The sequence below is a fragment of the Corvus moneduloides genome, chromosome 7, assembly GCF_009650955.1.
Source record: "Corvus moneduloides isolate bCorMon1 chromosome 7, bCorMon1.pri, whole genome shotgun sequence".
In the NCBI taxonomy this organism is placed as follows: Eukaryota; Metazoa; Chordata; class Aves; order Passeriformes; family Corvidae; genus Corvus; species Corvus moneduloides.
The window spans coordinates 17,163,021-17,176,307 of NC_045482.1; the positions used below are offsets into that span (position 1 = coordinate 17,163,021).

General features: G+C 50.9%; 1 protein-coding gene across 7 annotated transcripts in view; it reads right to left on the reverse strand.

The window, feature by feature from the left end:
- The window catches only part of HOXD3 (homeobox D3), a 31,063-nt gene that overhangs the window by 2,952 nt on the left and 14,824 nt on the right, over positions 1–13,287 (reverse strand). For 2 of the 7 annotated variants that reach the window (XM_032114381.1, XM_032114382.1), the window contains 2 exons: positions 4,138–4,221; positions 321–866 (listed from right to left, as the gene is read on the reverse strand). In XM_032114381.1, the coding sequence (XP_031970272.1) occupies positions 321–816 (496 nt within the window). In that variant the 5' untranslated portion in view covers positions 817–866; positions 4,138–4,221. The other 5 variants (XM_032114380.1, XM_032114384.1, XM_032114383.1 and 2 more) reach the window with 5 other exon arrangements.

A 13,287-nucleotide genomic window follows, 5' to 3' on the forward strand; every position in this document is an offset into this window, starting at 1 on the left:
GGGAGGGGGCGCAGAGGGCCTGGAGGTGGCCTCCCACTCCTCCCTGCCCGACATACACACCCTCCCGCAGCTGCCTCCCCCCAGAGACCACCAGCGGCCGCCCGTCCAGGAGTCCCCGGACCCCGCCCCCAGCCTGTCCCACCTGCAGCGCCCGGCAGGGCTGGGATCCCCCGCGGGGTGGGGAGGGAGGGGGGCGATGGCAGCTGGAGGAGTTGGGGACAAGGCGCGGAGCCAGGGGGCTCAGGCCGAGGGGTTCAGCCCGAGGGGTTCAGCCCGGCTCCCCGGGCGACCAGTGGGTCGGGGCGCGGGTGTTGGGCTACCTGGGGGGGCGCAGGTGCTTTTCTGCTTGGAGTTCTGCCGGGACTCTTTCATCCAAGGAAATATCTGCTTGCTGATGGTGGCGCTGGCCGAGCCCGAGGAGTTGGGGCCCCCCTTGGCTTTTTTCGGAGGGGGCACACTGGGAGGGGGGTTGGGCGGGGAGGAAGGCGGCAGGGCCGGGGGCTGATGCTCGCCGATCCCCGGGGGCTGACTGCCCCCGGGGCCGCCCCCGCCCGGCCGCATGCAGCTCCCGCTCAGCTCGCTGCCCTTGTGGGCCGGAGCGCGGCCGGGCGCCGAGCCCTGGACGGAGCAGGCGGAGCCGGGGTACTCGCCGTCCAAGCCGGCCTGGCCGTAGGGCTGGTGGGCCGCGCCGTAGGGGTAGGCGTCGGCCTTGCTGTAGGTGTAGCCCCCGAAGAGCCCCGCGTTGTCGTAGTAGGCGGCTTTCTGCATCCTCTGCTCTGTGATCGCCGAGGCCCGCGGCCCCCGCTCAAATAACATTGACCGCCGCCCCGCGCCTCACGTCGTCGGCCCGGGCCACTCGCAGCCACCTGGGGAGGGAAACAGCAGGGACACAAAAGACACTTTTAGCGGGGGAAACTGGCGGGTAGCGGCCGGCACGGGCCGGTCCCGGCACCCCCCGCACCCCGGCACCCTCGGCCTCCCAACCCGGGGAGGGCTGGGAGACATCAAGGAAGGAGCAGGGGACCCAAAGAAGGACCAAGGGACAAAAGGGGAGGAGCAGGGTCGCCAGGCAGGAGTCAGGGCAAACTGGGCCACACCAGGGAGAGAGCAGAGTACACCAGGGAAAGACTGGGGCACCGCAGGGAAAGAGTCATCCGAGAACGATGGTGCAGGGGGGAACTGGAACACATTGGCGGGACTTCATAGAGGCCACCTTTTGAAGCATTTTAGGGCATGCTTTATTTGCTTTGTGTTGCATTTGGACCGTTCCCGCTCGAGTTTGGCTGGATCGGACCGCACAGTTGTGGGCAAGGGCTCTCAGTGAGCAACTGCGCTGGCTGGTGTCCCTAAAGACCCACCGGCCCATTTCGGCCGAGTGCACCCGCGCCCCCCGCTCGGCACGCGTGCGCACGGCTGTGCATGGTTGACATGATGGATGGAGCCCGGGCTGCGGCCGGGCAGAGGCAGAAAAATCCCGTCCCCTTTGTAAACCCGCCCTTCTTCTTTCCCCGGATTCCTCCAGAGTTAAAGTATAACCGGCGCCATTCACTCCCTTCACTTTGCACTATAAAGGAAGTCGCAGGTCAGCTCCTCTATTTTAATTCTGTGATGAATTAAATTCCCTCACCCGACGTTTCTCGTCCCTTTTATTTGTACGCAGTAGAAAGAACCTGAGATATTTGAGATAATTTTTAGAGGGTTCTTTTCTTTTTTCAGCCTGCAAACTTATGGCTCTCCCCTCCCCGCCCCCCGGCTCCCACATGAGGCTGCTCCCACCGAAAATGCACGGTCGGTCCCCTTAGGGCAGATGTTTTGAGGCAGCGTGCTGTTACCTTTCTCCATGCTGCTCCCAAAACTTCTCTGCGCTTAGTACAAGATGGAAACTGTTCTGCAATTTTGGTGCGGATTTTTAATATTCCGTGCTCTTATTTTTCTTGTGGGATAGGGGTTTTCTCTGACAGTTTTGGTAATTTTGTAAATTAGCTCATACTTCACCTGACAATCTAAGTCTGTAACTCAGCATATCTTAAGACTTCCTTGTATTTCTGCAGGATTTAAGCCTACTAACATACCAGAGAAAAGTAGCTAGAAATCTTTCAAAGGTGTCCGACGATTATGGTTCTCCAGCCTATACTTAAGCAATACTAGGAGAGTACTCCTCTTTATCTCGCAAGTACCGTTGGTCCTGTCAAGTACCGTTGATCTGTTCTCTGCAATTAACCGGGAAACACATCTCTCTAAGACAAAATAACCTCAGCGAGCTGCGATCCACGGCCGCTCTCGGCGGTTTATCCCGTGTCACAAACCGCCGGGGTCTTTTTCTTTCCTAAACAAAAGCTCGAGATGATCTGTGAAGCTGACGGAAACGGGAACTGTTTTCCTCTACTGGAAAATTTTAGTTTAAAAAGTCTATAGAAATGGACGGTGGCGATAAAGATGAGTTCTAATACTATGTGATAATCTTGACTAGTCTTGGAAGTAGTTTTGGCCAAGAACTTTGTTGCTGTTTTCCCACTTCTATCATCTACATTTTCGGGACCGGTCTGGACTGAGGACTTTTGTTAGCACAACACTGCCTTAAGCGTAGGCTTTTATAAGCCTTGTGAAATATAGTTCCCAAAAGAATACACAGAATCTTAAGAAAGAATATTGCTGTTAAGCTGTTAAAAGCCTTATTTCTTTTCTGAAATACCAACTGCTTGTGAACTCTGCTTGAACCTAAAAAGGAGGCTATGGGCCATAAATCACATGGACAATGCTCAACTGTTGGTGGCTCATCTTTAGATCTTAAAAAGAGAGAGAGGGAGAGAAAAAGGGAGAGGGAGACCTATCCAGGGTTTGATTTTCCACGAGCGAAAGGCCTGGGGTGATGTTTTTATAGGTAACACCAAAGCGGGGGCTCAACACTTGGTGGTTTGGCCAGAAATAGCCTCCAGGGGAAAAAAAAAAGTGACATCCAAATGGTGAGGCCGAGCCGTGGGAGGTGGGCTCGGAGGCACCGAGGGTAGGAAAACGCAAAGTATCCATGTCTGTGCTTCAGATTTCCCTTCCTCCTCTCCAGAAAGGTTAACCTCATCTGAACTGTTAGGCGTTGCACATGATAATGGGGCTTTTTGTCCTGCCACTGGTTCCAGTGTCTTTAGGGGATGCCGACCCTCTCACAGCTCTGCCTGGAGAGCAGCTGAGAGCCCAAGCGTCCACCCGCGCGTGTGCGTGGAACCCGGCTGGCCCAGGCTGACTCCGGCCCGGCACTGCCAGCCGCTTTCCTACCGACACTTTCATATTAAGCAGTTCTCTACTAAAACTTCCACTACACTTAATTCTGCTTCGGATCAATATCTAATATGATACCGAATAAATAAGAGGCGGTGAGAGCGGCCAGCGAAGCGGTTATTAAAGCAGCCGGAGCTCTCAGGGTGCATATCAATGCACCTGTCATTGCGGTTGTAACAAAATTTATGACTGCTAGCGCCGTGGCAGTAAACGCTCCGGCCAGGAATGAAAAGGAAAACACTTCCCAAGCCCCGGCACTTTCAGAAGTGCAAAGCAGCCGGCGCGTAGGAGGGAGCCCGGCAAAAGAATCCCCTGCTCGGCACGTTTCCCGGCCGCCGGCCCGGGGCAGCCCTGTATATAAGGAAAGCGCTGGAGCCGCCGCCGGACCCGGCCGCAAGCAGGGCAACTGGGTAGCCGCCGCTGGGGCTGCGCCTGAGCCGGGGGATGTCTCGTCTTTGAGGGCACTGAGAGCACTGGGGAGCACGAAGGGGCCCCGCGAGACACAGAGCGGTGGCCGCCGTGGGGCCTATTAAACCAGCTGCGGAACCCCCACAGGGAGCCACCCGCTCCCCGCCGCTGGGCCCAGGCCTCGGCTGCTCCCCAGCCGGGCTCGGCTTCCGCGGAGCAGGGGCTGCTTTCAGCGGGGCTTTCTGCGGGCCGTTCTTTATCTGACGTGTGCGGCGGCGTGCCCCGGGTGCCGCCGCCGGCGGGCTCGACCGAGCGGCTCTCCCCGCTCGGCGGGCCGGTGCCAGGGCCAGGGCCAGGGCTGGGGCCGGGACCGGGACCGGGCTGTGCTCCCTGCGACTGGCCTGTCGCGATAGGGAAAGCGAGAGATGGATGGAAAAGGAAATTTAGAGAACTCACCAAACTTACGTTTTTTCTTGATTTTTGACTTTAACTGTGTGAGTAGGATCTTCAGGTTCCTTTGGATAATCCGTGGGCACGGACCTGCAACAGAAGTGATAACTCTCAGTGGAAACTGCTTTGTTTTGGACTTTCTTCCTTAGGACTTTGTTAATAAATGCACATCTCGTCCGCAGCCCTTCACCGTGTCTTTCCGTCCGCGTCAGATCTTTTACCAGACAAAGGGCAGATGTTTCTCTTCATTTATTAATAGCGCCTTGAGAGAGGCGGGGAGCAAAAAACTGTGCAAAATATTCCGGTTGCGGGTCGGACCCGGGCAGGGCGGCCTGCGGCAGCCGCTCCGACGGGCCCCGCGCACCGGCCGCGGAACCGCGCCTGTCTCCCCGAGCCCCCAGTCCAGGCCGGGCCGGGGCGAGGGGAGGCAGCGCACGGGGGTACGGGAGCGCCTTTCGGGGGAGCTGCGGGCACCTTCGACGGTCACAAGCGCGTCTCCCGCCGCCCGCACCCACGGCCCGCGAAGAGTTCAGCGGAAACGAAGCTAGCGCGGGTCTCTCTCCATTTCTCCCCCCAGATACCGAGTAAGACAGAGAGAAAGATAAGCGAAGAAGCCCCAGCATTGAAAATGCGCTGCAAACATTTGCGTCTCGAAATGAGTATTTTGCCTTTGTCTGTGCAATGTGTCGATTCAGGACTTTAAGAACTTTAGAGTGCCAAAAAATCCCCCACAAAGAAGCCCAGGTCATTATAAAGACGATATCTAGCCACCATAAGCCTTTGAAATGACCTTTGGCTCGTATAGCAATAACTCACCACTTAATGAACAACCAACGGAAGCGCCTCCGATAGCTCACAACACAACAGACCTTACAACTTTCCACCAAGTCTTCTCTCTCCCTAACCGAACTCAGTAGGATGCTACATTCCCCTTCCAAATCACCTTAATTTATGCTGGCAAACTGAAGTTAGGGAAGTGGAGCTTCATGATTATACATGATGCTCGCTCAGGTTCCTGGCCCGGGCCTGTCCCGGTAACGTCTTATATAATGTATTCACGTGGGCGTATGTCAACTTTAAGTGCTTTATTTTTTTAAAGAGAATTCATTAGAAATAGCACTTTACACGGTGTATGAAGGCAACCTAAGGTGGGTTGCACCTTAGCCCCTGAGCGGAGAGATCATAATATTGCAGACCAAGTCATTGTTAGCCGCTGTTGATTAACACGGTAAGTTTTCATTTTGTGCCTAATTAATTATCGACTTCTCATCCCTTTCCGAAGCAGCTTCTCAGCCTCACAAGCAATAGCATTCTAGCTCTAGACATGCTTTATTTAGCCAGAGCTTGGCCAAATACCAAGACTTCCACGGCCACAGGAATAACCCCCAAAGTTCGTACTGCGGAGAGAGGAGTCTGGGCACGCTGGGGTTGTGCTCGGCTCCCAGCGCTCGGCGAAGACGTTGCCGGAGCTGAACCCAGGGAAATCTTTAGACTTATTCAGGCGTGGGACCAATATAGGTATTATTGAAATTTTAGGTGAAGTTATAAGTGAGTGCTTCCATCGAGCCAAATGAAATGCTGCTTGCAGTAATTGGATTCAGCTGACTAACTTGGCAGGCCAGCAGCTTGGAGGCATACAGCTAAGAAAAATGTTCGGTGCTTTTAACTTCTGATCGAGCAGAGCAACATGCAACATAAAATATAAATAAATAAATAAACACCCTAACTATCTCCTTTTCCCCTGCTCTCCCACCCTGTTCCTTCGGGGCACTCCGACCCCCGCCGAGGACTTGCCCGGGTGACTCGGGGCGGGCAGGGTCCGTTCCAGCCTTACACACGCTCCTGCTCGACAGCACAACGCCGGGCTTTACGCAGGGGCTTTACAACAGACATAACCGAGAGTTCACCCGGGCTCCAGGCAAGCCACCAGTCACTAGAAACAGGCATTCCTGGGAGAGTCGGGCTAGTTACAACAGCCCAAGCGGGAGCTGAGCTGTAAGTGTACGCGGGGAGGCTGTGTGGTCGCTTCCAGACCCCCAGTCCGCCCAGGGAGGCACCGGTCCCCCCCAGGCATCTTCCCACCGTCTTATTGATCAAACCACACAAATGCAGGGCAAGAAACTTCTCGGTAGATAAATATCAAGCCGTGCTTCAACTAGCATGTGTAACTCGAAGGCATGAGCACACCGGTAATAGCAGTACTAAAACAACTGCGGAAGGAAAACAACAGCCACTAAGGAGCACGAATGCACGGCCAGGGAAAAAGGTTCGGGAAGACACTTGGCACGAATATTTAAGAGACCCTATGCAGGGGCTACATTACCGATGAGCCTATTTTAAACCGCCCTTTACAAATCAACGCGGCTACCCCCTGCCCGGCTAACCGCAGCAACGCATTAACGTGATGCTCAATCTCACTTTGGCAATGGGAGCATCTAGCAAAGTTCTCTCCCTCGTTTGTTTACTTATTTGTAATTCCCTTCCTGAAACCACCGAAAATTGAGGAAAGGATAGGGTTAAACGTATTCCCCTAGCTTTTGGAAATGAGTTCACTTTTTATTTAAAGAACATAGTAAAAAGAAGATACAGCTTAAAACGTTCAAGTAGGTGGAGACCACTCCATACGTTTGCCTCTATGGGCAGAGATTGCAAACAAATTCCAGACCATCTCTGAGCAAAGGAGATAATACAGCCCCTGCGGTTAAACGTCCCATTTTGTCATGCAGTTGCTTACCTGTGTATCAATTTATCATAAACCTGGGTTCCTCACTTTTCAGGATCTGCGCTTGCAGTTCTTAGAATATATCCTTCACCCTTTGTCTGCAGACAATACTCTCCTAAACCTGATCTTGCGGTTTTACAAATATTTCCATACACCAGAATTCCCGATAGAACGAAAACAGGCTCAGGCTCAACTACCAATAAAAGAGAGCGAGTGGAAATCGGAATTTGTTGGGCTTTAAAAAAAAAAATCAACACACAACCCTTTAGCCATCAGCCTCCTGGAACCAACGACAGCAATTGGCCGGCTCCTGTTTTGTTTTGGTTTTAAATCGTGCGGCCATTGATGAATTTTGGGGGCGAGCAGGAGAAATCCCTTTATAATCAGAAATATAGGCACTGCCTTAAAATACAGGCATATTTGCCCACGTGATCGCAGAGCAGCGCGCCGGGGCCGAGGCTGGCGCGCTCCCCGCGCCCCCGCGCAGCGGGGCTGCCGCGCCGGGCCCCGTGGGGCGGGCGGCCCCCGCGCCCCTGCGCGCCCGACCGCGCTGCCCAGCCCGCTCTCTTCCCGCGCCGCTCCGCCGCCGCGGCCCCCGCACTTACGCGCCCCGTGGGGCTGGCGGAGCAGAGGAAAAAGGTGAATTCCGCGGGATGATCCCAGCGCGCAGAAATTCCCAGCGGAGACAGAAGAGGTATTTGGAACCGGCTGCGGCCGGGAGCATGTGCCGGGGGCAGCTCCGCAGCAACGCTGCTCTGGCGGACAGGCGCTGGGGCCCACTGGCTTGCGCGACTTTTTGCTTTCTCCTTCTCTGGACCGGGAAGATGCGGGGCAGCGGGGATTACCCCTGTCTGGAGGCTAAACAAGCGCTGGGAAAAAAACCCTCATGACATTTGTGCGTGTGTGTGTCTGCCCTGAGCCTGCCTCCCTGCTCTGTGTGTATGAAGAGACACGGAGCAAACCCTGTGTATATCTGTCATGTGTGCCCACAAAGCTCCCCAACAATACCAGTTAGGCAAAAGGAAACAAATATATATGTTAGCTTCTCTGTTTGATTTTTTTTTTTGTAACATATCTGTAGCTATAAATACACCACACCTAATCTAACATCTGCTATGATTTCATTACCATCCAAAGCATGGGGATGTGACAGTAACGTATTACCTTACAATACTAACCGTAAGTGCATTGTAACATTTATCTAAATTACATTGCTTTTCCTGACTTTGCAAACCAGTTATAAAAAGATTGGAGTCCAGTGATGGAAACGTAAGTTCAATGTAAATTATTGTGTACGGCTTCGGATTTATAATCCTATATTTCTTCGAAATGATGCACTTAAATCTCGCCTCAAGTAAGAGGTAATGGTTCTTTATATCCTTTTCAGTCAGCCATATATTTTGGTGTCTGGGTAGTTTTGCCGAGCCCCCCGCGCTCGCGTGTCTGTGTGTACATACAGCAACCCCTACACGCACAGCGTGTTCTGCATACTTGTGTACATGCACACAAAGCCGAACATAATTCTGGCCGCTGTTTAGGCGTTTTGGATGACGGAGAGGTCTTTAGCTTCCTACACAAAAGTGCGAGGGGAAAAGCTGGACACGAGCAAAGAACACGAAGAGGATTCAGAAGAAAATGCCTTTTTGGAGGGCAGTTCGGAACCCCCGGAGAAAGCCTCACAGCCCTTCGGTGTCTTTTCAGAGTCTAGTGCTTTAAAAAAAAAAAACCAAAAAACAAACAAACAACAACAAAAAAAAAAAAAACCAAACCACACAAACAAACAAACACAACAACAAAAACACCAGAAAACCAAGCAAATTTAACGTGAAAATGGAGGACGGCTGAAAGAAAGGAGCACCTTCACCACCACTGCCAGAATTAAGATATTTTAAAGGGGACTGAAAAAGTATTAAGGAAATGTTAATCCTTTGGCTGGTGGGACTCCAGCTTTGCGCGAATTTGTCTCCAGTAAAGGATCTAAGACTTCTTCAATCGGAGCATATGTTCATACAGCAATAAAACAGAAAGATTTACAGTCTCCGCCCGCCCCCCAGCAGCCTCGCACCCTTTCAGGAATTACTTATGATGATTTATAACAACAACTCCGGCAATTGTCAAACTGATAAAATAGCCCGGGCTATATGCGAGAATAAACGCTCTTATGAAAGGGTTGCGATTTATGTTCAGGTCCATTTTACTGCGTGTCTTGGTGGAGTTTAGTTTCTTTCCCTGCCCAATAAGATAATATAAAACTTCATTGATAAAAATGTCGGAGTTCTTGTGAAGTAGCAAATCTGTTCCTTAGTCACTACCACAGCACATAAACATTTGTCATCTTTGAATAATTGAATTAATGTGTTATTGTTTGAATGTATAATTCATAACATAGGAAACTTTGTCTCTGCCCTGCCAACGAAACGGAAGCAATAAAAAGCTACAATCTAGGGTTTTTAGAAATGACTCCAGCAAGGGATAATAAAGAATATCCTGTTTGCAGAAGGTATTTCCATCTGACTGGGATTTCACAGAGAAATCTCAGTCTCGTCCGTATTCTATGGAGTTTATAGAGAGTGGCTTTGTATAAAAACACAAACGCTATTTTTTCCCTAGTCCGGGCTATTGATCGGGGACTTGCAAGCCGGCATGCCCACTCCGGGGGCTGGATGCGGCCGGACTCCCCCGCAGCCCCGCGCCGGGCGGCGCTGCTCGGGCGGCCGGGGCAGGAGCGGGCAGGGCGGCCGGGGCAGCGGGGCCGGAGCCGGCCTTTGTGCGGGCGGCGGGGGAAATGCGCGCCTGGCGCTGGCTCCGGGCCCGCTGTCAAAGACGCACGGCAAAATTTACGACCCCGCTTGAGAAAAGCTGAGGGCCTTTCCCCGCCGCTGGGACCGGGCAGCGGCTGCCCTGACAGCCGCATTGTTTCCTCCGCTTCGCTCCGCGCCTCCCCGCGCAGGCAGCCACGGCCGGAGCCGCCACTCCGGGAGGCGGTCTGGCGATCAGCCTCCCTGCTCCGCGGCGCTCCGCGGCGCTCCGCGCTCATCCTCTTTCCCCGCTCCCTGGGAAGCAAAGGTCATCGCTTTCGCCCGGTCCGGTTCCCGGCCGCTGCCGCGCTGGAAATCAGGAAGCAGCGTGCCCTATTTGTCAAGTGTTTGACAGCTGAGTTCATTAAGGCTTAAATAAGGAGGAATAAAAGTAAAAAATATTTACGTACCGGGCGTCTCTTTTTCAGCAGCTACCAAAGAGCTAGGTGTGCAGGGAGAGCGACTGCACCCTTTGTATATTATATTCTTGGGATCTCTTCAGTTTTCAAGTCTGATAGAGTCCTTTGCTTGGCAGATTAATGACGACTCCGTGTTTCTTAAGGGACGTGCTGAATTAATTATTTCGCAAATCACGTGGTCAGGACTTGTAGAAATCTATTCTTATCATCTTCCTTGCACTTTGAAATTCTGCCTGTTATGACTGTTCCTAGCAAGATTATTTTGGTCTCTAGGCTTGGGGGGAAATGAGGGAAAAAAAAAAAAAAGGAAAAAAAGAATCAGGGAAAAGGGCTAACAAACATGGCCGTTGGAAGCGGTGTGGCTCTGCACCGAGAGGTCCCTATTTACTGTACTGTACAGTAAGTGGGGTTTGCTATTGACTCTGCCTTTCCTCTTCATTCTTACCTTAACGACTAGTGGTGATATAATATACAGAACTGTATTGATGTATCGAGAGTAACAGGAGGAGCCATTAAACAGCAGAGAGAGAAAGTATAATCACAAGATATGCCTCAATATTTAAACTTAGCGAGTGTGTGCTTAGAAAGGCAACCTCAGGCTCCCCTCGGCGCACTTGGGCAGTAAGGGCACATGCTTTCTGCTGCGCACCCTGCTCCCTGCCCGGGCTGAGCCAGAGACTGTATTTTTGGACTCGTGCCTTGACCACGCTCCAGGAGAGGACAAGCCCTCACTGACAAGTACTTATGACAAAAATAGTGCAATCGACTTCTCCTGGCTAGTTGTATGTGCTATTGTCTGACGTGCTTACGCTGGGAAGAAAAAAAAAAAAATGCTTGCCATAGGTGCATGGGAAAGTTTAGTCTCCAAGTTGTGTTTTCTTGTAGTCTTTCTTTTGTATCCACTGTCAAAGTGAGGGTTACTGCTCAGGAAAAGCTACTCTCTGCATTGCAATTTCAAATTTCCATTTCTTTATTTAATTGATTCTTTCCAGGACTCACCTAAAAGACACACATCTGTGCGGGCATCGAGGTGACTTCAGGTGTGGCTCCTTGCCTCCTACCACACATGCAGAAATCCAGGAGTCATTCTAGAAGGGCTTGTTAAATGCAAAGCAGCAGCAAATGGATGACAGGCACTTTTAACTGTAGCCCAAAAGTAAATATAGACTCCAGCTTGGCCTAGAGTCACACCATTATGGCTGAGGCAAACAGCAAACCTGTTCAAAGGGACATTTGGAAGGATGCTATGCAAAGTCACTCGTCTTTTAACACTGTAATGATGGGAAGGACCAGAATTTTCACAGAAGAGAGACCCACCTTGTAAGAACTGCTTGCTGAAGGTACAAACCAGAATCTATTTTGCTACACCTTTTATTATTTCAAAACTATGTGGAGGGCTTACATCAAAACTACAGGCGACAGTTAGTATAAATAACGCTTTAATCAACGGCAGCAAAACATCAGCAAAGTCTATTAAAAGCATCACACTTTAACAGAGATGAGAGCAGTGCTGGACAATGCGACCGTTTAACAAAGGCTCCAATGCACAACGTTCACCCGTGATAAACAAAATTAATCAGCTTCCCTTCATACACCAAATAACTCTGGAGGAGGGTTAAAACCATTAAAAAATAAACCTCGGGTTCTTTTTGCACGGGAGATAACGACCAGTGGGTGCTCCTGGTCATTATTACAGACATTCCTGACCATTCAGAGCATTGGCACTGGGAGCTATTTCTGTTTGGTACTCTCTACCTTCACTTCACGTATTCTCCGATCTTACAGTGCAATTACACCTATGTAAACCTACAGGGCTCCAGCCTCGCTCAAATGGGACTTGCAAACAGGGTTGTAAGAGCTGTGCCTGCTGAAGCCAACACTCTTCCTGGAGTTATTAACATTTCAAAAGACAATGAGACAAATTCTGCTAGCAGCTACACGCCTGTTTGACTTCAGTGGGCGGGGGAAGGAAATTTGGGAGCAGAAGTTGGTCCTTTAACTTCGGGAGCCATCTCGGTTGATTAGAAGCACAAAGCAAGGATTTACTTATCCAAGGCCATTATTTTCCAGAGCTGTACCACAGATGCCAGAGTTGGTAGCTCTCTCCCGAATAGCACTTTTGCCCTGCTCCCAGCCAACTTATCAGGCTTTAAGAAAACAGCGGGGTTCCAGGAGGAGGATTTTCAAGAAGAGTAGTTAGAGGAGTTTTACTTCCTCACACCCTTTTTTCTTCTTTATTTCAATAGATACGTATGAAGAGCAAAAAGATGGCTTTGAGCAGCTCTAGAGAGGAAAGGCCACTACTGCAGGAACGTGGTGTAACAAAACTTGAAAACTTGTCTCAGGAATTCCCTCCTCAAGCGCTGCTGCTAGCTGCTCTCCATGCTAGAGAAAGGGAAGGGTAGTTTGGGTCCAAAAGGTTAAGGGTTTAGAGGTCACTCTTCCCGGCTGAAATACAACTAATCGAATAGAAAATTTGTCCTCTGGGTGAACCTGTTCCTGCAATTTAGCCGAACTTCAGTAAAATACCTTTTCAGCTTCTCAACGTGAAGGCGTCAGAAAAAAGACGTCTTTACTATGTATGAACTCGGTGCTTTTTGTCATAGAAACAATGATGCGAATAATGCGGGAATATCCATCTTTAATATCACGACGTGGAGATATTCAAGTATTGCCATGTGCAAGTCTGAGAACTGGGCTAACCCTAAGGAAGAACAAAGAGTTTTCTCCAGGCTCTAAAACAAAAGACCAAGTCTTAAAGACACTTTGCGGACTTCAAGGGATGAGAAAAGGACAGAAATTAACTGCTGGCCACAGTTAACGTTGCCGAAAACACTCTTGTTGAAAAGCTCGCCTTTTATTTTAGAATTAATTCAACCCCATTTTGGCCAGTGTTTTCGTGAGCGAGCCCAGAAAGCTGTGAGTTCTCAGTGGGAAGCATCCAGCCTGGAGAAGGGCACGTTAACTCACCCCCTGCTCTTTCCACCTCCCTTCAGTGTTTGCTATGAGTTTCCTTCTTTGCCACTTTTCTCTTTAATAAAAGGATCACCTCGTTACAATTTTGACTATGTGGTCCCTCTCCTAGGCTGCCCTGAGGGTACAGGAGATAAGGGCTGAGCTTTAAAACCGCCTGAGCGGAGGTGTAAGTGGCTCAGGGAGCTGGTTTGGTTTGGTTTCGTAGTTACAGAGCACTAAAACTTTGGCAACCAGCAGTCAG